Source organism: Phoca vitulina, unplaced genomic scaffold (assembly GCF_004348235.1).
Source record: "Phoca vitulina isolate PV1807 unplaced genomic scaffold, GSC_HSeal_1.0 scaffold39, whole genome shotgun sequence".
NCBI classification, from domain to species: Eukaryota; Metazoa; Chordata; class Mammalia; order Carnivora; family Phocidae; genus Phoca; species Phoca vitulina.
The window spans coordinates 15,514,658-15,538,122 of NW_022589742.1; the positions used below are offsets into that span (position 1 = coordinate 15,514,658).

General features: G+C 41.2%; 1 protein-coding gene across 2 annotated transcripts in view; it reads left to right on the forward strand.

Annotated features, from left to right (window-relative positions):
- The window catches only part of ZDHHC9 (zinc finger DHHC-type palmitoyltransferase 9), a 31,610-nt gene extending 9,326 nt beyond the window's left edge, over positions 1–22,284 (forward strand). Inside the window, exons 3-10 of one of the 2 annotated variants that reach the window (XM_032428304.1) lie at positions 3,156–3,316; positions 8,065–8,223; positions 13,027–13,164; positions 14,069–14,117; positions 14,863–14,965; positions 15,794–15,897; positions 16,736–16,832; positions 20,715–22,284. In XM_032428304.1, the coding sequence (XP_032284195.1) occupies positions 3,156–3,316; positions 8,065–8,223; positions 13,027–13,164; positions 14,069–14,117; positions 14,863–14,965; positions 15,794–15,897; positions 16,736–16,832; positions 20,715–20,831 (928 nt within the window). In that variant the 3' untranslated portion in view covers positions 20,832–22,284. The remainder of the gene's footprint in view (positions 1–3,155; positions 3,317–8,064; positions 8,224–13,026; positions 13,165–14,068; positions 14,118–14,862; positions 14,966–15,793; positions 15,898–16,735; positions 16,833–20,714) is intronic. The other variant, XM_032428303.1, reaches the window with a different exon arrangement.
- Positions 22,285–23,465: the final 1,181 nt, after the last annotated feature.

Sequence of the window (23,465 nt, forward strand, 5' to 3'; positions counted from 1 at the left end):
TACTAGGGGATTTCAAAAACAATTAGCTTATATTCATGGATGACAGATCCAGTCCTCCAGTAAGATGAATTAGTGATTTAGGATACTCCTGACTTTTCAGATTGGTATTGGGAATTGCCACTAAATTTTCACATACCCTATTCCTGTCAGAGACAGATCTCTAGCTTGCTGCAATTATGGGATTAACTTAAGGGGGTATTTTTAAAAAAGATTTTATTAAATTATTTGAGAGAGAGAGCAGGAGCAGTGGGGAAAGGAAGAAGCAGGCTCCTCGCCGCTGAGCAGGGAGCTGGACGTGGGGCTCGATCCCAGAACCCTGGAATCATGACCTGAGCCGAAGGCAGACACTTAACCAACTGAGCCACCCAGGTGCCCCCTAAGGGGGTATTTTTGATCATAACTATTAAAGACAGACATGATAGGCTGTAGTTAACAGCAGTCTTAGCTACTGGCTCTCTGTTTCCTCTTACTTGGAGTGGAAAGGCCTGCTGGTCCCACATCTGCCTTCCCAGCCACACCCACTCGCTAGTGACAACTGGCTGCCAATAGCCTCATCTCTGGAGAACAATACAATGAGCCTATTGTGTACTTGTTGACATACAGAGTGGATTGTTTTAGCAGGTGCAGAAGATAGTCCGTGTAGAGATTACAGAGACCTTTATCCTTGATGGCATAGCATAATTCAAATCTAAGTTGTCCTTTGTCTGGTTAACAAGCAGGTGTTGGAATGAGACTTAGTTAATCTCGGGTCCTTCATGCATGGGGGCAACATTGATCTTGTGTGTGTGTGTGTGTGTGCGCGCACGCGTGTGTGTGTGTATGAGGGAGAGAGATTGTTTTATTTTCTCTATATCTTTTTCCTGTAATAAAATGATTTAAAATCCCTTCGGTGGCCAATCAGATAGCTCTGATTTTTCTATTCATTGGAGACTGTACACCCAGAGCAGTTTGAGTCCTAGAGAAATTATTTGTTTGTTTTCAAAGAGTGATCTTAGAAATGGGCAGTGACTAGAAAGATGGCTATTTTCTGTTAGTGTGGTAATTTTACTTGGCTTGCTCGTGAAACAGTCTTATGTTTCTCCTGTGTCCTTTGGGTCCCTGATTAGGCGGAGGTGACTTTTGTTTCCAAATTCACTTCTTGATTATCTGTACTACTGAAGGTGGAACATGGAAAAGAAGGTAATCCACAAGCTAGTGATATGCAAGGGCCTTAATTACCCTGTACGTAGTCAGATCCTTCAGTTCTTCAAATTATACCCCCTCCCCTTAGCTTTTAGGGGAAGGAAGTAAATCATACAAAATCAGGCTATGACCAAGGATTTTGTTAAAAACAAACAAGCAGGCAAGCAAACAAAAAGCCACAAAATCATTTTGCAAGTTCACTACATATGTTCACCTTCTGCTGACAAACTGCTCAGCCTAATATTATAGTTGGTTCGCACCCGCTGCCCCCCCCACCCGCAGTCATGTGTGTGGCAGGGAGACAGGGGGAGGATCTCATGTGGATTGTTCCAAAACTACAGTGAATGTACAACCTGGGGTTAAATGTTCACTCTGAGTGGACAGCAGCTTGCTTAATCCCCATGCCAATGAGGTAAGCCTTTTTCCTCAGCTTACTTTCTCCGCTCTCCCTCTGGTCCTTGCTCATCCACTTAGAATCTGCCTCCAAGAGAAGATCTCTGTATTGAAGGAAAAAATGTGCCTCAGGAGGAAGAGAATAAAAATAGGTCAGTGATAACTCTCACCACACATTCCTATTTATTTGGTTTGAAATTCAATTGAGTGCCACAAGTATTTGTTGATAGCTTCTTTGTTCCCATACTTGTATTAAGCTCTGGGAGATATAGAACTACGATGGTAATGTTAAGAGCTGACATTTACTTAACGTTTACTATGTGTCAGGTGCAGTTCTAAGCACTTTATTTATATTCATGCATTTGAGCCACACAATAACCCTATGTAGTACTATTAGTATCCTCATTTCACAGCTAAGGAGACTGAAGTTAATTAAGTCACCCAAGGAGGAGCTGGTAGAGCCAGAATTCAAACCCAAACATTCCCACTTCAAAAAGACAAGGTTCTTGCTCTTCTGAGGTCCAGCTGGGGGAGATGAGGTCAACATAGTGAAAACCAGCTAGGAAACAATACAAGGCTCTGGCAGTGAGGACGGCAGTGGTAGAGAAGGGAGAGATTAGTGCAGCTTAGGATAGGCCTCTCAGAAGAGGCAAGACTTCTCTAAATCCCAGAGTCTTCAGCTATCAAATGGGTATAATAGACTCTACCTTCTAGATTTAGTGTGAGACTTGAATGAGATAATGCATATAAAGGGCTTAGTGCAGTGCCTGGCATATGCTGAGTGCTCATTAAATTGTCGTGATGATGACAATGATGGCATTGATGTCTCTGGGACCTGAAAGATGAGTAGAGTTGGGATATCCAGAGAGGAAGAGGGATGGCCTTCCAGGTGAATTATGAGGAAAGAGGAGGGGCAAACATGATGTTGGGAAGAGGTGCTGAGGAGATACAATTTTCTTATTCCTTTGCCTAAGGTCACTAAGTACCTACTAGCAGAGCTAATTGAGGAGAGAAGAGGATGGATGTTGCAAAGTCAGTCAGCAGCCGTGAAGCTTTTTCATTGGCCTTGAAGCATGCCGGACGTACCCTCTGTCTGACGCTGGGACCCTGCTTCATGGATGGCCCTCATCTTTTCTTCCTCCTCCTTGAGCTCAGGCGTAATGCCAGATGAGTGGTTATGAAAAGCTCTAGACATTCCCAGAGTGAGAACAGCTTGTGGTACTTACAAGTCCAGGCTCAGTTGCTTCCCTGACCTTAGTAGGTGTGAGCCTTTCCCAAGGCACAGAGGGAATGTGGTTCTCAACAGGCTGACAGGAGGAACTGGATTTGGTGATGGGGAGGTCCCTTGAGACTGTCTTCTGTAGGTTATAGGTGGCATCAATCAGATAAGTGTTGAGCTCCTACTATGTGCAGAACCATATATTAGGAGTTATGGGTAGTTCAAGAGAAGAAAACCAACATGGTCCCTTCCCTCAAGGTACTGCTGATTTTATTGTGGAGACCGGATCCACATGCCGGTAACAGTTTGTGATCAATATCGGGTAGGTATAACTAAATGTTCAATCACCTACTTTCTTCAGATGTCGCTACCTGGCTGTCCAGCTGTCTCCTGCCATCCCTGTGTTTGCTGCCATGCTCTTCCTTTTCTCCATGGCTACTCTGTTGAGGACCAGCTTCAGTGACCCTGGAGTGATCCCTCGGGCCCTACCAGATGAAGCAGCTTTCATAGAAATGGAGATAGGTGAGTGTTCTAACCAGCTGGCAAGATGCTGTGCAGTGGGTGACTTTAATCACTAAGGGAATGGAATCCTAATAGTAGTTGGAGATTAAGAATCATTTCTAGCCTTTTCCCTCTAAGATCCTGAATCTGAGATCATGACCACCCTATGATTTTGGTAAGGCAGGTTTAGCAAGATTTGAAAGCCATATGCTTCATTCTTCCTTGCGTTGGGTTGTGTTTCAGGAGGGGTTTGTTACCAAGGTCTTGCTGCACTGTTCCCAAGAGGATGGGATTTTTTTACTTTTGAGGGGTCATGAACTCATTTGATTCTTTTTTTTTTTTTTTGGATGAAAGCTATAAGCCTTCTTTTCATAAAAATATTCTTATATGTTTGCATATATGTATAATTTCAGATGTAATTTCAGGGATTCATAGATCTTTTGAAGCACATTCATGGGCCCCACCAAGAATTCCTGCTTTAAGGCAATACATAAGGTGAGAGGAGACAGCCATGGTGCCAGGAACCATTGAGAATTCTAGGAAGGTAAAGGAGGGTAAAGGAAGCAGTTACAGGCTCATTACAGTGCAGTTTTCAGCTCAGGGTAGGTCTCTTTGGGACAGAGATAAAGTGGTACACTAGCCAGGAGCCAGGGTGGCTCCACAAATTGAAGCAGAAAATCCCAGGGCTAGAGGAGGGAATATCCTAGGAGCTCACACTGGGAAAGAAGGCCATGATACCAGTGCTAGCGGGGACTGGGAGCCCCTCAGACCCCATAGCAGTGCCTGCCGAAATTGTTTGCAAGTCCAGTACCCAAGTAGCTTGAGTCAGCATCCAAGCCAGATAGATTAGAAGAAAGGGGTCCAGAACTTGTAAGACTAAAAGCTATGCCCATGGACCACCAATCTATAGTTAGCCTTTAAACTGTTACGGTGTTTGTTTGTTTGTTTATTTTAATATTATTTAATTAAAAACACACAAACATATTAAAGTTATAATAGGTAGTATATTACATTTATATTTTTTGAGAGAATTTACATTTGTATAATATTATCTGCCTATCCAAGAAAATACTGTCTTTATTTTCAGATTGAATTTTATGCCCTTGAATAAAATTTTTATAGTTTTAGAATCTAGTTTCTCTGTTTCTCATATTGAGTTTATTCCTAATGTTTATATGCATGCTATCATCAATGAAATATTTTCTCCCATTTCCATTTGATGTTTTTTCCTCCAGTTTTATCAAGATATAATTGACACAACATTGTGTAAGTTTAAAGTATACAATGTGTTGATTTGATACTCCTTTAGAGTGGTTTGAAAGCTTCCAAGCTTTTGTATTTCTTTTGTTTATTTTAGTTGCATTTCCCTCTAGCTTCTCAGGGAATTTCTTTTTGAAGAGTTCCAGTCTGTTTTAGTTGTGCTAGGGGGACATAGGTTTGTGCACGTCTGAGCTTGAACTACTTAGGGATGGGGTGAGAGTGGGAATAGTGGGGAGAAAGCAGAGGCTGGGTGTACTGGTGCAGCTGGAGTTCAGGGGAGACCTGGTAAAGCTGAGATAGGAGCAAGATAGGAGGGAGAGTTGTGTGTGCCATCTTTTCTCCATCTCGATTATTCTTTTATCATCCTCTTTCCATTCACATATGGAGAAACTGAAGGTCAAGGCAGTGCCTTGACTTGTCTCTTGCATCTAGCAGCAGGTGTTAGCAAGGTTAGTTCTGTTTTGTCAGATCACTGGGCCTGGAGCCCAGGCTTGAGCTGTCACATTGAGACCTCTCCTTTCAGCATGTTTCTCTCCTTAGAAGAATGCATTCTTGTGTTCATTCGTATGTTTATGTTAGCAAGTTTTTGTTAACTTACATTCATCCCTGTGCTGGGTATGCTGTGTGCATGGGGGCTGGGGGACGGGCAGAAGACGACACTGTGATTCCCTTGCATCATAGTGCCTCATGGGGAGGATGAACCATGAACTCTATCTCACAGGTGCCCTCATGTAAAGCCCATGCAAAGGAATATTAAGGTGGCATGCTGGTACTTATATCATTCTCTAATGAATAGCTCTCCCCATCCTTTTAAGACTTGTGGCACACTGTTATTGTTTGATTTCACAGCATCCACCCCACTCTGCAAAAAAAGGAAAAAAGTTCCATATGGCAGATATTTTTAAAATCAAAGTGAATTGAAAAATTATTCTGTTTTTAGAATTATCCTGCACATCTAGGGTGCAACGAGACAGGCATTCTCATATGCTGCAGATGGATGGGCGTGCAAATTGATACAATCTGTCTGGGAAGCATTTTGACAATAAGCAATATGGGCTTTAAGGATTCATACCCTTTGACCCAGTAATTCCACTTTGCTTAGAGTTTATTTAAAGGAAATAATCAGAGTTATACAAATTACTGTAGAAGGATTTTCAGCACGTCATTTTTTTCTTTTTCCTTTTTTTCTTTTTAATATGGGCCTAGCTATTTTAATGCCAGCAACTTCATATATTACTGCTCAGACTTCAACATGCTTTTCTTTTTTTCTTTCTGTTTGAGAAATTAATTTTAATGCATGTATATATTCTTTTTTTAAAAAGATTTTATTTATTTGAGAGAGAGAGCAAGAGAATGGGGGGAGGGGCTGAGGGAGAGGGAGAGAATCTCAAGCAGACTCTAGGTGAGCCTGGAGCCCAACTCTTGGGGTTCATTCTCACTACCCTGAGATCATGACCTGAGTTGACACCAAGAGTAGGACACTCAACCGACTGAGCCACCCAGGTGCCCCAACAAATGTATTTATTCTTTTTTTTTTTTTTTTAAAGATTTTATTTATTTATTTGACAGAGAGAGAGATAGCGAGAGCAGGAACACAAGCAGGGGGAATGGGAGAGGGAGAAGCAGGCTTCCTGCTGAGCAGGGAGGCCGATGCGGGACTTGATCCCAGGACCCTGGGATCATGACCTGAGCCAAAGGCAGACGCTTAACGACTGAGCCACCCAGGCGCCCTAAATGTATTTATTCTTGAGGAGGGGAGGTGGAAATTGGGATTGGGGTGGTGATCAGAGGGGATTTAAGCTTTATCTGTAATATTTTAAGTTTTTTCATGCAACACCATTTAAATAGTAAAAACCCAGAGGCCACTTAAATGCCCTACAGTATGGAATGGTTAAATAAATTATGGTATGTGCATATGATAGAATATTATATTGCCAATATTAATATTTTTGGAAGAGAAATTAACAACCATGGAAAAATGTTCACCATATAGTGTTAAGTGAAAAATACAGGGTACAAAATTATATTTATAATATGATCTCAAATTTTTAAAAATCACGAATGTTTATTTACCTGTTAAGGAAATACACCAAAATGCATGGATATTCCTGAATTGAGAGACTGTCGGTGATTTTTATTTTTTCTTATATATATCTTCCGTTTTTTCCAAACTTTTTACAATAAGCATGCATTACTCTTATTTTTAAATGATTATTATTTTTTTAAAAGATTTTATTTATTCATTTGAGACACAGATACAGAGAGAGAGACAGAGCATGAGCAGTGGGAGAGGCAGAGGGAGAGGGAGAAGCAGACTCCCCACTGAGCCAGGAGCCCGATGTGGGGCTCGATCCCAGGACACTGGGATCATGACCTGAGCCGAAGGCAGACACTTAACCATCTGAGCCACCCAGGTGCCCCGAAATGATTATTTTTCTGATTCTAAGTATTACCAGTCTTTTTTTCATGCATATATTTTATTTTTGCAAGATAGAATGTACACTAGTTGCTTTCTAGTGTACACTTTCATTGTGCAATATGTTGTGACTGTTGTCCTGAGTCTTCATTCACTTGTCTATATCATTTTATTTATTTATTTTTTTTTATTTTTTATTTTTTTAAAGATTTATTTATTTATCTGAGAGAGCGAGAATGAGAGAGAGAGAGTACATGAGAGGGGGGAGGGTTAGAGGGAGAAGCAGGCTCCCCGCTGAGCAGGGAGCCCGATGCGGGACTCGATCCAGGGACTCCAGGATCATGACCTGAGCCGAAGGCAGTCGCTTAACCAACTGAGCCACCCAGGCGCCCCTTGTCTATATCATTTTAAATGGTTGCATAATATTCCATCCTATGCATGTATCATAATTTACTTAACCACCCCCCTATTGTGACACTGAGGTTATTTTCAGGTTTTCACTATTAAAAGGGACTCTGTGACAAATATCCTTGTGTTAACATCTTTTGTGTATCTCTTTGTAATTTTGTTAAATTCTTAGAAATAGAATTGCAGGGTCAAAAAATATATGCCTTTAAAGTTTTGGGAGCCACTGCTTTATTGCTTACTGATAATGTATAAAAATACCTTCTTCCCGTCCTTGCCAACACTGGGTATTTTTATTCTTTTTAGTATTTGTTAATATAGTAGGAGGTAACAGTATCTTTGTGTTGATTTTTATGTCTTTGATTCTTAGTGAATTTGAATGTTTTCATTTCATATATTTATATATTTTTTAGCCATTTTTATTTCTTTTATGAATGTTTTTCTTTGTAATCTGCCAAAAAACGTGAAGAAACCTTTTTTCACATTTGCAGAAAAGAATTGCATGGCATTCAGCAGAATTTGACACGACACTCTGTGATGTTGAGAGTGCCCTCAGGCAATGCTAGTCTGGAGAAAACAGTGGGCCTAGGGAACTGGTGATTGCTCCCACTGCTTTTGGAGAAGTGGTGAGACTTTGGGGCTCAAATAATGGCTGGCAGTGATATTAACTGTCTTTACTGATCTACAGAAGCTACCAATGGTGCAGTGCCCCAGGGCCAGCGACCGCCTCCTCGTATCAAGAATTTCCAGATCAACAACCAGATTGTGAAGCTGAAATACTGTTATACCTGCAAGATCTTTCGGCCTCCCCGGGCCTCCCATTGCAGCATCTGTGACAACTGTGTGGGTGAGTAAAACCAAAGGGGCTCTGTCTGGGGGGAAAGGCTGAGCTGAAGGAGAGGGTCAGGGTTATTTTTCTAGGGAAAAATCAGTAGGGGTGGGAAGATAGGTTTCTATAGGAAATAAGCTAGATTTAGTTAGGAAACTTTAGATAGGAAACATGCTTCTGAACAACTGTAAATCAACTGTACTTCTGTAGTAGATCAAATCATAATTTAAATATCCTCTAGTCTAAAATTTATTTAAAAAAACCTTTTTGGTAGATGGGGAAGTAAACTTTACCTGTTTTTCAAATCTGGATTTGTTTCAAGTGGAGCCCACCTTACGTAGGGGGAGGAGAACTCTAGTCCACTGGAGGGCAGCATCGGGGAAGGAAGGGATATGTAAGAAGTAGTGTTACCAAAGAAGAAAGTTGCTAGCATTTATTGAGTTCCTACTATATCCCAGGCACTGTGCTAAGTGCTTTCCCTTTCTCTCATTTAAGACTCGTAAGAACCCCATGCGATAGGTATTATCCCCTTTTTACAGATGAGGAAATAGGTGAAGCACCTTTATGCAGGTTCATGTAATTAATGTGAGATGAAACTGGAGCAGGTCTGATTCCAAACCTGTCATTTCATCTTTCTCTGCTGATGCTGCAAGGGTGGCAGGTGTGCATAATACATGGGTCTGTGCTTCTATCTGGGTATATGTGGCTTAATTGTAATCACTGCCTAGTGTGTGCTGAACCCTGGGAAAGATCAGAAACAGGCAGTAAATATGTCTGTTGATAGGCATATATGTGCAACTCCTTACTTTACCAATAAGCATACTTCTTTTTTTAAAGATTTAATTTTTTTATTTGAGAGAGAGAGCTCGAGTGCACATGCGTGCAGGGTAGGGGGATGGGGGGGAGGAGCAGAGTTGGTGGGGGAGAGGAATAAACAGACTCTGCACTGAGCACAGAGCCCAGCACAGGGTTCGGGACTCGATCCCAGGACCCTGAGATCATGACCTGCGCCAAAACCAAGAGTCAGACGCTTAACTGACTGAGCCACCCAGGCTCCCCAAGCATACTTCTAGCACTCTTTGTATATGCCGTGGAACATGCCTGACTGAGTACATTGCTTTCTTCTTATTAGCCAATTCTTTAGGCAAATGTTGGGAAGATAAAGCTTACTTTATATGGTAAAAATCTGTATGTAGATAGGACTTTTATAAATTAAAACTCATTTTATTTTTTTATTTTTTAAAAGATTTTATTTATTTATTTGACAGAGAGAGACACAGCAAGACAGGGAACACAAGCAGGGGGAGTGGGAGAGGGAGAAACAGGCTTCCCGCTGAGCAGGGAGCCTGATGTGGGCCTCAATCCCAGGATCCCAGGATCATGACCTGGGCCAAAGGCAGACGCTTAACGACTGAGCCACCCAGGCACCCCTGATTTTTAAAAAGAAGCATTAACATTCCAGTAGAAATATGGACAGTTCATAAAACAGGAAATGTAATTAACTAGTTAACATGAAAAAGGGTCATCCCTACTAAACATCAAAGAAATAAAAATTAAAACAGGATCTTTTTAAATTTAGAACATTAGCAAATAAAACCTGATAATGCTTAGTCCTACCGTGACAGGAGTGTAAATTGGAACAAACTTTTTGGAAGACAACCTGGTGAGATTCATAAAAGCTTTATAATATGTATACCCTTTGATGCCAGTGATTCCCTTTCTAGGAATCTATCCTAAGAAAATAATCAGGGATGTGGTAAAAGAGTTAGGTATGGAAATACTTACCTCAGGATTATTATAATGATGAAAAATTGGATAAACCTAACTGTCCACCTGTAGATAAGTGGTCAAATAAATTGTGGGACATTCATGCAATAGACTTATGGGAAAAGCTCAAATCAGAAAGCTAAATGAAATACAATAGGAGATAGGCTATATTTATAGTGTGATCTTAGTTACACATTTGAAAAAATACATGTAAAGATATATGCAAGGTAACACACCAAGATGCTTATGCTTGTAGTTTATTATCTATAGGTTGTGGGATTATGAGTGATTTTGTTTCCTTCATTTTTCTTCTTTCTTTTTTTCAAGTTTTCTACGATGAGCATGTATTAATTATATTATCAGAAAAAGTGTGATTTAAAATACAGTAGGGGTGCCTGTGGCTCAGTCAGTTAAGCATCCAACTCTTGATTTTGGCTCAGGTCATGATCTCAGGATCGTGAGGTCAAGCTCTGTGTAGGGCTCTGTGCTCAGCATGGAGTCTGCTTGAGATTCTCTGTCTTCCTCTCCCTCGGACCTTCCCCCCCCACTCTCTTTCTCTTTAAAATAAATAAATAAAATCTTAAAAAAATAAAAATAAAATACAGTAAAAATATATCTGTGTAAATCTACAGTTTCCAATGTTTTTATGTGGCAGGTTTGCTTAAAGAGTAACTCTCCATTTTCCTGGTGTCTCATCATCATCTTCTTCCTATAAGGATACCATCTGACAGGATTAGGGCCCTACCCTTATGACCTCATTTAACCTTAGTTACCTCCTTAGAAACCCTGTCTCCAAATATAGTCACATTGGGGGTTAGAGCTTCAACATATAAATTTGGGGGGGGGACAAAATTCTGTCCATAACAATACCAAAAAGAATTGAAAATAGATAGTCAAACATTTTTGTATGTCAGTGTGCATGGCAGTATTGTTCACAGTAGCCAAAAGATGGAAACAACCCAAGTATCCATCAACAGATGAATGGATAAACAAAATGTGGTATATCTGTACAATGGAATATTATTCAGCCATAAGGAGGAATGAAGTGCTGATATATGCTACAATGTGGGTGAATCTTGGAAACATTATGCTAAATGAAAGAAGCCAGACAGAAGAAGTCAAATATTGTATGATTCCACTTACATGGAATATCTAGAATAGGCATAGAGACAGAAAGATTAGAGGTTACCAGGGTCTGGGGGAAGGGGAAAGTGGAGAGTTACTCTTTAATGGGTACAGAGCTTCTCTTTGGAGGTGGTGAAAATTTTGGAAATAGGTAGTGGTGATGGTTGCACAACATTGTGAATGTAATTAATGCCACTAAATTTTACACTTAAAATGAATATTCAAATTGCATGTTATATATTTTACCACAATAAAAACTCTAATAAAAAATTACTGAATTTAGGGGCACCTGGGTGGCTCAGTCGTTAAGCGTCTGCCTTCGGCTCAGGTCATGATCCCAGGGTCCTGGGATCGAGCCCCGCATCAGGCTCCCTGCTCAGCGGGAAGCCTGCTTCTCCCTCTCCCACTCCTCCTGCTTGTGTTCCCTCTCTCACTGTGTCTCTCTCTGTCAAATAAATAAATAAAATCTTTAAAAAAATTTACTGAACTTAAATTTCTGTGCACATCTCTATTTCCTTATGAGAAATTACTGAAAATGGATTTATTTTGCCAAAGGGGTGTGAGCCTTATTATGGCTGTTGATACACACCGCCAAACTGCTTTTCAGAAAGGCTCTCTCAATTTATACTCCCACAAAGAGTATATTAGTGTCCATTTTAAGCTATTCTCACCAGCACTGGATATTGTTTTTTTATATTCTTATTTTGATGAGCAAAAATTGTACTAGTATTGCACTGAATTATTAATGAATCTGAAAACATTTAAATATATGTTTATGTGGTATTTGTTAACTGTTTTGCCCTTTGACTATTTTCTTGAAGGAGTATTTGTAATTTGTTATTGATTTATAAGGATTTCTCATATACTAAGGTATAAAATTTACATATATTTCTGTTGGTTTTTTCCTGTTTAATATTCTTTTATAGCATTTTTAACATATTTAAGCTATTTTTTAAGGTTTATGGAGTCAAATATATTTTTCTTTAACATCTGTGTTTTCTTTCATTACTTTTATGGTTACTTAGAAAATACTTGTCTATACAGTGGATAAATGTTCATCTATTCTTTTTTTTTAAAGACTTATTTATTTACTTTAGAGAGAGCGAGCAGGAGCAGGAGGGGCAGAGGGAGAGAATCTCAAGCAGACTCCGCACTGAGTGCGGAACCTGACTCGAGGCTTGATCTCACCACCCTGAGATCACGACCTGAGCCAAAACCAAGAGTTGGCCCTCAACTGGCTGTGCCACCCAGGCACCCCTCATCTATTCTTTATAATTATTTTATGGTTATATTTTGTTTTTACATTGATTTTTTAATTTTTTTAGAGAGGTAGAGAGAAGGGGGGGAGGAGGGGCAGAGGGAGAGAGAGAATCTTAAGCAGGCTCCATGCCCAGCTCAGAGCCCAATGTAGGACTGGATCTCACAACCCTGAGATCATGACCTGAGTGGAAATCAAGAGTCAGACACTTAACCGACTGAGCCACCCAGGTGCCCCTGTAGTTTTATCATTTTTTTAAAAAAACTAGAGGCTAAGAAAAACCATACTACTCATTTTTTAAAATTTCCTTGGCTATTTTTCACCTACTTATTCTTCCTGAACTTAGTAAGTCCACCTAAGATTTTTCTTTGGAAAAGCAAAGTCTCTGTTGTCAGCTGACAGTGAGGCAGCTCACTTGACCCCTCAGTGCCTTAGTTTCTTCAACTGCAATGTGAGGACAAGAATATCTTCTTTTGCTTGACTTCCAGGGTGATTGTGGGGATCAAATGAGATGACTGAAAACATTGTGAAAAAGTGAAAAATAGAAACCAGTGTTTTTTTTATAATTGAAATCGGCAGTGATCCTGGGGGTCTTTAAATTAGGTACTATGTGGATGGCATGTTGTGCTTTGTTTTGGAGGCTTTGGCACTGGACTCTCTTTCTCCCACAGAGCGCTTCGACCATCACTGCCCCTGGGTGGGGAATTGTGTTGGAAAGAGGAACTACCGTTACTTCTACCTCTTTATCCTCTCTCTCTCCCTCCTCACGATCTATGTCTTCGCCTTCAACATCGTCTATGTGGCTCTCAGTGAGTATGCAGGGCAGTATCTGTTGGTGAAAGGTGGGAGAAGACTTAAGGAGAGCTGAGGGGAGTGGCTGGGTTTCTTGGTGGGACTTTACCATTGCAGAGGCACCCTAGGACCAATTAGAAATGAATACTACTCTGCTCTCGAGCAGAGCTCCAAACCTCAGCTCACATCAATCCGTATTCCTGAGCGTGTTGGCGTTCTCATTGGCCTTCTGCTAAAGACTGAGGCTCTGATTACTGGTCTGTACCCAGAGTAGTGGGCGTTTCTGAGGTGATCCCAAAGACTGCATACTTTCTTCTTCTGCCTTATAAGACCTGCTCTGTGCCAGGTGGTAGAAGGGGGTTATACTAGAGAAATGCCTTTCAGTAGCTCATGGTCTACTTTGGGAGACAGAAAATACACACCCACATGTGTGCATATGCATGCGTGCACGTGCATGCGTGCACACACACCAAATCACCCTAAAGACAGATGGGATGTGGAGTTAAAAGAGGCTTCTTGATCAAGAGATGAGTTCTCAGCTGGATTTTGAACGAAGGAGGTACACGGATTGGTGAGGAGAAAGGATTTTTCTTAGATATTTCTGATTTCTTTCATCTATGAATGAATATTCCCCATCCATGGCCATAGTTGGGGGCTTGGGGAAAGGGAGAGGAGCAGGAAGCTTGGCTTCTGCCAGACTCTGTAGTCCAGTGCCAGGTCGTCCCGTAGTGAAAATGTAAACTCTTCAGTGAGGACACTGCCAGCTTGTAGGTGAGAGTCCCTTGTCTGAGTGAGGGCTAATCTCTTGCTAGCTTGTAACAAGGGATAGGGAGGGAAGGAAATGAGTGGGTACTAGGATAAGTGTGCATTTTTTACTAAAGTCATTGATTTTTCTTTCTACTTGTCCTCCCAATTTAACAGAATCCTTGAAAATTGGCTTCCTGGAGACGTTGAAAGAAACTCCTGGAACATATCCTCCCCTGGCAGTATGTCCCTGTGACTCCCTCTTAAACTACTTTCGAGTAGGCGTTCTCTCTGCATTTCTCCCACCGTCTCGTTTTTTAGATGTTAGAGAGTGCCAAGATCTGAAATTAAAAAAAATATATAGTCTTAATGGTAGCAACCGGAATGGAAGATGGCCAGGGCTTAAATGGAGGTCTTTCCCTCAGCCCTTTCTCCACTGCCTCCCTCACAAGTCCTTCTGATCCCGGGCTCAGCCTGTGTTTGTTTCAGTACACCCCTTATGTTGCTTGACCAAAGTCCTCCCTTTCTGTTACAGCTCAGGCTTATTTTGTACAACAGTTGCATTTCTGAAAAGGAGATTCAGATGGGATTTCTGTAAGTCACGTTCTGTTTTTCCCACCAAATTTTCATTTATAAGGTTTATTTTTTGATGAATTTTCCACTGGCAGTGATGGCCAACATTATTTAGCTTTGGCCCTCTTCTAAACGTTCTCTTCAAAGAACTAATGATGAATAAACAAACACTTAAAAACGCCAGAAATGTTAGAGAGCTACTCGTAGTGAATAAAGAGGAGTCCTTTACCTTTCATATATGCAGCGAGTTTAGAATTCATCTGTTGTTATATATGGATACTTGGCCATTTGTGGTATATGTTCTGAGAGGTAAAGATGGTGTGATTGGCGCCATGAGTATGGGCTGAGGCCTTGAGTCCCTGGTGTAGCTTCTTCAACATTCCTTAGCATCACCTCACTGTTCTAGAAGTGCTCATTTGCTTCTTCACACTCTGGTCCGTCGTGGGACTGACTGGATTTCACACTTTCCTCGTGGCTCTCAACCAGACAACCAATGAAGACGTGAGTCAACTTTCCCTTTTCCTCATCACATATTCTTTCTCTCCCCAAAACCTATTCTCTCATTACCCGCTTGAGAACTGAGTCTCCAGGGCTTGGGAGGTCGAGGCAGACAGAAACCTGGCTTGGGAGATTGTTAAATCCAATGCGTGGAAGAGAAAGCACACTGCTTTGGAGCTGAGTGCCTATTGAGAATTGGAAAGAAGGGGTTCAGTGGTTGAGTGGGTACAAGGTCTTCAGCTGTTCATAGGTCCTTAAAGGCTAGTTAGTGCCTCTGGATTTGGAATGGAGAGGGGCAGTTGCACTGAATAAATCCCTGCTTTTTAAAACTTACCAATTAATCCATGCTCATTGTAGAAAATCAGAAAATACAGATGAGTAAAACATAGCAAATAAGTCCCTGTAACTTTACCTCCTGGATGTCACCATGGTTTTTTTTTTTTTTTTTTTTAAGTTTTTATCTAAATTCACCATTGTTAATGGTATGATTTGTAGTCTTCCAGACTTGTTCCCATGTTTGTTTAGATGAATATATATTTCGTATTTTTAATTGAAAATAATACATACTGTTCAGCCTCTAATTTTTCACTCGATTGTGAACATTTTTCCATGGCTATGCAGGTATTTCTTTTTTTTCTGTTGTGGTAAAATATACATAATATAAAATGTACCATCTTAGCTATGTTTAAATGTAGAATTCAGTGGCAGGAAGTACATTCATGTTGTTGTGCTACCATCACCACTATCCATCTCCAGAGCTTTTCATCTTTCCATGCTGCAGGTATTTCTGCAACATAATTTTTACTATAAGCCTTGGCTTTTATCTTGCAGATCAAAGGCTCATGGACAGGGAAGAATCGTGTCCAGAATCCCTATAGCCATGGCAACATTGTGAAGAACTGCTGTGAAGTGCTGTGTGGCCCCTTGCCCCCCAGGTACTCAGAGGACTAGAAGATACTGGGATTCTTGGGACAAGCAATTCAACCTGATCCTATTACCTGGCCTGATGCATTCTTTTTTTTTTTTTTTTAATTGGAGAGAGAAAGCAAGAGCGGGGTAGGAGAGGGGTAGAGGGAGAGGTAGAGAGAGAGAATCCTGAAGCAGATTCCCCACTGAGCGGGGAGCCTGACATGGGGGCTCGATCCCAGGACCCTGAGATCATGACCTGAGCTGAAATCAAGAGTTGGATGCTCAACTGCCTGAGCCCCCCAGGCGCCCTTGATGCATTATTCTGAATGTGGCCTTTTGGGGTCAAATGGGTCTTCCTGGGGATTATCCCTTGGTGCCATATCTACACAGACCACAGACCACAGGCTAGTTGTTTTGAAGGGATGACCTTTCATTCTTATTTCATTTGTTTGTTCCCTGCTTAATGTGGTGTTCCCTGGTCTGTGGAAGAAAAAACTGAATGGAAGACAGGAGACATGTGTTAGGAAACACTAGGCTGCTAAAGGTCAGGTTTATGTTTTCTAGTACACACAATGAGGTTCTGGGGGTGGGTGGGTGGAGGGGTGAATACAAAATGCTTTATTTATTTATTTTTTTTAAAGATTTTATTTATTTATTTGACAGAGAGAGACACAGCGAAAGAGGGAACACAAGCAGAGGGAGTGGGAGAGGGAGAAGCAGGCTTCCCGCAGAGCAGGGAGCCCGATGTGGGGCTCGATCCCAGGACCCTGGGATCATGACCTGAGCCGAAGGCAGATGCTTAACGACTGAGCCACTCAGGCGCCCCAATACAAAATGCTTTATTAACAGTCCTCTCTCTTTCAGTGTGCTGGACCGAAGGGGTATTTTGCCACTGGAGGAAAGTGGAAGTCGACCTCCCAGTACTCAAGAGACCAGTAGCAGCCTTTTGCCACAGAGCCCAGTAAGTATTCCTGATGTAACGGCTGAGTCAGTGATAGAAGGTGTAGGCTAAATTTACACCTTTGAGATATAATTAGGCAATTTCATGTCCAGTCGTTCCAGCTTCTCTGTCTCTGCTTCTGCCCTGACATTGTCTTCAGATCTTTGTGCCCTTGAGGTAGATTAAGCACAGTCACTGTGCTAGGTGCTAGGGATATGCCGGTGAACAAGACAAACAATGTCCCTGCTCTCAAGGAGCTCGTTGTCTAGTGGGGATGAGAGACAAGAAAACAGGCCATTGCTCAATGTTATGAAAAGTGCCTTGAGGAGGGAAGCATAAAATGCTATCAGAGCAAAGATAGGGGTCAGGACAGTGGGTTAGAATTAATGGAGGGGTTACCTTGGTGGAAGGGGGCTTCCTCCCTAGCATATGCAGATGTTGTGGAAAATCTCCCAGCTGTCTTGCTCAGGATATACTTTACAAAGCATGTTCCTAAAAAGTTACTATTTGACATTTTTTAAAGATTTTATTCATTTATTTATTTGAGAGAGAGAGCACGAACAAGGAGAGGAGCAGAGGGAGAAGGAGGCTTCCCGCTGAGCAGGGAGCCCGACGCGGGGCTCGATCCCAGGACCCTGAGATCATGACCTGAGCCGAAGGCAGACGCTTAAGCAACTGAGCCACCCAGGCGCCCCTTGACATTTCTTTTTTTTTTTAATAATAGCTTTATTGAGCTATAATTCACACATTATAAAATCCCTATTTAAAATGTACAGCTCACTGGTTTGTAGTATATTCACAGATTTGTGCAATCATCACAACAATCAATTTTAAAAACATTTTCATGATCCCTCGCCAAACCCCTGTGCCCGTCAGCAGTAACTCTCTCTTTCTTCCTAGTTCCCCCAACCCCATCCTTAGGCAACTATTAATCTACTTTCTTTTGCTATAGATTTTCCTCTTCTGTACATTCCTTATAAATGGAATCATATCATGTGTGGTCATTTATGACTGGCTTCTGTTATTTGACATAATATTTTCAAGGTTCATCCATTGTCTCATGTAGCAGTACTTCATTCCTTTATATGGCCGAATAATATTCCCTTATATGGATAGTACCACATTTTATGTATATATTCCTCCACTGATAGCCATTTGGGTTCTTTGCACTTTTTGATTATTATGAATAATGCAGCAATGAACTTTCCTATGCAAGTTTTTGCGTAGACACATATGCATTCATTTGTCTTGGCTGTATACCCAGGAGTGAAATCACTAGGTCATATAATAACTCTGTGTTTAACCTTTTGAGTACCTGGTGGACTGTTTTCCAAAGTACCTGCAACCCTTCTACATCCCCCACCAGGAGTGTATGAGGGTGTTAGTTTCTCCACATTCTTGGCAACACTTGTCATTATTATTTGACATTTTGGTTCTAGCCATCCTAGTGGGTAATGTAGTGGTATCTCATTATGGTTACAATTTGCATTTCCCTAATGATGTTGAGCATTTTGTCATGAGCTTATTGGCCATTTGTATATCTTCTTTGGAGAAGTGTCTATTCAGAGCCTTTATCTATTTTTAAATTGGGCAATTTGGTTTTTTTTTTTATTGTTGAGTACCAAGAATTCTTTATATATTCTCTGTGTTAGTCCCTTATCAGATATATGATTTGTAAATATTTTCTCCCATTCTGTGGGTTGTCTTTTCACTTTCTTGATGGTGTCTTTTAAAGCACAAAAGTTTAAATTTTGATGTAGTCCAATGTATCTATTTTTTTCTTTTGTTTCTTGGGCTTTTGTTGTCAGATCTAATAAACCATTGTCTAATCCAAGGTCACGAAGACTTATGCCTCTGTTTTTTCTAAGAATTTTATAGTTTTAGCTCTTATGTTTAGATCTTTGATCCATTTTGAACTAATTTGTATATATGGTGTGAGGTAGGGGGTTCACATTCTTTCTTTTGCATGTGGATATCCAGTTGTCTCAGTACCCTTTGTTGAAAAGACTATTTTTTCCCCATTGAATTGTCTTGGCACCCTTGTCAAGAATCAGTTGACTGTAGGGCACCTAGGTGGCTCAGTCATTAAGTGTCTGCCTTAAGCTCAGGTCATGATCCCAGGGTCCTGGGATCAAGCCCCACATCGGGCTCCCTGCTCGGCAGGAAGCCTGCTTCTCTCTCTCTCTCACTCCCCCTGCTTGTGTTCCTGCTCTCGCTATCTCTCTCTGTTAATGAATAAATAAATAAATAAAAAATCAATTGACTGTAAATGCAAGAGTTTGTTTCTGGACCTTCAATCTTATTTCATTGATCAGTATCTCTATTCTTGTGCCAGTATCATACTGTCTTGGTTATTGTAGTGTTGTAGTAAGTTTTGAAATTAGGAAGTGTGAGTAGTACAAATTTATTCTTTTTTTTTTTTTTAGTACAAATTTATTCTTTATTTATTCAATTGTTTTGGCTGTTCTGGGTCCCTTGAATGTCCCTATGCATCTTGGGATCAGCTTGTCTGTTTGCAAAGAAGCCAACTGGAATTTTGATGGGGATTGCATTGAATCTATAGATCAATTTTTGGAGTATTGTCTTTCTAACAAGATTAAATCTTCTGAACCATTAACATGGGCTGTCTTCATTTGTTTAGGTCTTCTTTAATGTATTTTTCAGAGTGTAAGTTTTTTTAAATTTTATTTATTTAGAGGGTGCACACGCGAGCAGGGGGAGGGGCAGAGGAAGAGGGAGAGAGAATCTCAAGCAGACTCTATGCTGAGCACAGAACCAATGCAGGGCTTCATCTTTTGACCCTGAGATCATGACCTGAGCTGAAATTAAGAGTCAGACGCTTAACCAACTGAACAACCCAGGCGCCCCTAGTATAAGTTTTTGTTTTTTTTTTTTAAGTTTTATTTATTTAAGTAATCTCTACACCCATCGTGGGGCTCAGACTCATGACTCAAGATCAAGAGTCACATGCTTCTCCAACTGAGCCAACCAGGTGCCCCCGGAGTATAAGTTTTTTACTTCTTTTGTTACATTTATTCATAAGTATTTTATTCTTTTTGATATTATTGCAAATGAAATTATTTTCCTAATTACATTTTTGGATTGTACATTGGGAGTATATAGAAATTCAGTTGATTTTTGTATATTGATCTTGTATCTTGAAACCTTGCTGAACTTGTTTATTCTAATAGATTTTTAGTAGATTTGAACTTTCTTTTCAAAGAGAATCCTACTTTTAAAAAAGTGAATGATTTCTGTAAAGTAGATAATTGTTCTCTACTTTGCCTTTCCTAAATTTTGAATTTTCTTTTTTTGAAGTAAAGCAAACTCTTGTTTATATATTATTATCATCATTTTAATATCATTTTTCTGATGAATCTGATCTTAAATCATAACAATCTAGGTTAGTGATGCTAAGTTGAATGTAGGGAAGGATAGTATTTTAGAATCACTCGGGGCATTTTCCAACCACATATACCATCTGAAGATTTTGCCACCCCACCCTGTTTGGTTTAGAATCACTGTTCTAGTAAGCTGTGTGTTAAGAGAAAAAAAAAAAAAGATTGAGAACCACTGGGTCAGGCCTTGTTAGACAAGTATGTTATAGCATTCTGTTGTGAAGGTGGGGGTTCTGTGTAATTATTTATGGTCCATTTTATTTTTATCGTGAATAATAAGGGAAACATCTGTCCACAACAGTGAAGAATAGAACTCACACTTCAGTTGCATTCTGTTGAGAAGACTGTAGTTCAGTCTTGGTTCTGAGTGTGGTGGCAGTGGCTGCATATCTGTGGCATCAGTGTGGTTGATGGGTTCAGAAGAAGAGTTCAGTGTCTATGTATTATCTCCATTTGGATTTTAAGGGAGAGCTTTGCATTGAATTTGATATGTTTTCCTTCTCAGGCCCCAACAGAACATCTGAGCCCAAACGAGATGCCGGAGGACACCAGCACTCCTGAAGAGATGCCACCCCCAGAGCCCCCAGAGCCACCACAGGAGGTGACTGAAGCTGAGAAGTAGCCTATCTATGGAAGAGACTTTTGTTTGTGTTTAATTAGGGCTGTGAGAGATTTAAGGGGAGAAGATAAACCTGAGACAGAGAGCAAGTGAGCTGTCCCTTTTACTGTTTTCCTTTGTCTTTATTCACCCAACTGCACACTGGCATTTTCTTGCTGCAAGCTTTTTTTAATTTCTGGACTCAAGGCAGTCTCAGAAGATGTCAGTCACCTCTGGTAACTGGACAAATGGGTCTCTTGGGCCCTGGCACTGGCTATCCATGGCCTCAGACACGGAGTCTCCTTGGACTCCCTTCTCTTTCCTCCAGATCCCAGCTCTCCTGCTTGGGGTCATTATTCCAATTCTGGGGTTAACGGTTCTTGAGACTGGCTCAGATCCTCTCAAGCTGCTGCATGTCCTGAGTCCAGAGGCAGTCACAGAGAACCCTGGCCGGGGAATCCTAACTGGATTCTTGGGGCCTTCAGAATTGAAGAGTGGGCTTGGAGGATTCTCCTGGCTACAAAGTGCCAACATTGCCAGCAAATCCTTTCAGGAACGGGGCAGGTAACTTCCACTTGTATTTATTCATGTAGCTTCTCCTTTGTCCCCTGCCCACTCTTAACACCCAAGCCCCACTCTTTTCCAGTTAGATATATGTAAGTAGTTACCCTAGAGATAACAATTCACATTTCTTGTAGACTGTCCAGAAACTTTTTAATACCTGTGCCATTCTTAGTAAGAATTTATGAGATGCCAACGGCATGGCCCCTCGCACTCTTTGTCTCATCTCTCCTTTCTCATTAGCCCCTTTTGTTTTCCTTTTGACTCCTGCTCCCACTAGGAGCAGGAATGGCAGTAATAAAAGTCTGCACTTTGGTGGTTCCTTTTCCTCAGAGGAAGCCTGAGTGCTCACTTAAACACTACCCCCTCAGACTCCCTGTGTGAGGCCTGTAGAGGCTCTGAATGCACAAGTGGGGAAACCAAGGCACAGAGAGGCTCTCCTCTCCTCTCCTCTCCCCCTATGTCCCCTCAAAAAAGAAAAAAAAAAGAATAACCAGTACTTCCATTAGGCCTCGGCTGAGTGAGGAGGGAAAGCCCAGCACTGCTGCCCTCCCGGGTAAACCCACTCCAAGGCCTTGGCCCACCTCGGGCTTGGTAACCACACAGGGGCTTTGTCCAAGCCCCGCTCTTCCAGCACTTCCACCGGCAGAGTCCCAGAGCCACTTCACCCTGGGGGTGGGCCGTGGCCCCCAGTCAGCTCTGCTCAGGACCTGCTCTATTTCAGGGAAGAAGATTTATGTATTATATGTGGCTATATTTCCTAAAGCACCTGTGTTTTTCTCTTTCTAAGCCAGGGTCCTGTCTGGATGACTTACGGGGAGGGGGGGAAGTGTAAACCAGAACTTTTAATCTATTTGAAGGTGATTAAACTGTGTCTAATGCAAACTGCCTGCCTCCTCCTTCCCCCTTCCATTTCAAGAACCACCATGAGGTTGTGAATGTCTTTGTGTGGGGGGGTGGGGGTGGGGGTTGAAGGGGTTGCTTGTTACTACCCATACTTCCATTTCCTAGGGGGCCCTTGAGTTGGAGAGATAGCTCCCAAACTCTCCACTGATCTATACCACATTCTGGGCTGACGTTTACCTTATTCTGGGCTATGAAAAAAGGACTTTCAAGGCAATATACAGTGTTAGCAAGATTGGGAGGGTCGGAGGGGGTTATATTTACTTAAGAGAAAATGTTCTTTATTAGGATATTGTTTTTATGCAGAGGGATGCTGTTAATTGCAAATGAGTCTTAGTTATTAAAGCAGGCTCATCAGGGCCTCCTCTTGGAAATATTTTGTTAGTGATCTTTTACAAGCAATGGTGTATATTTCTTTTTAAATGGTCTAAAGTCAAGACTCCTTACCAATGCCTATCTCACCCTTCCCAGTTAATTAAAATTAATGAAATTTAGCTGCTTCCAGATTTTTCCATATGTCTTCCTATTTTCCTTGTAGCAGGATTTGAGTGTAGCAATCCTTAAGGGGAGTGGGGAGACTGGCTCTGACTGACTCAGATTCCTCTCCTATCTGCTTCTACTTTCCCATTCTTTTTCTGGATCTCTCAGGTTTATCCTTGTAGTTAGATTTTAGTTAGTTCAAAATGAGGCCAAGCCTCGAGAGTTTGGAAGTTACTAGGTTTTTCCAGTTAACCTGACACTCAGATGAACCCCTTTTTAGTCAGTTCTCAGCCTACCCTGTCTCAGCCCATCTTTTCTCTTGGGTTATGACAGATTTCTCTCCTCACTCAACTTAACCTCAACGACTCTTCTGCTGACCCTGAGGTCTGTCAGAGAAGCTTTCTCTTTCTGAGATGAAGGGTAAACCTGGAAATCCCTTATCTCTAGTGTGAAATCAGTTTTTTAAAAGTTTCTGCTTTTTTCATATACTCCCTGTCCTCTTTCTTTTCCTTTATAAATCGTCTGTATTTAAGGCCTTGGCCTGAAGATCTGTCCCATTCATACTGTGCACCAGCTGGGACTGTCCCTAGTCTGAGTTACAGATCAGAGAGGAGACTGAAGAATTGGTCCTTCCCAGGGGAATAGGCCTTAAATTGTTCACTCTTTTCAATGGCTAACATTCTTTCCACCTCTCCCCTTCCTCTCCAACCCTTA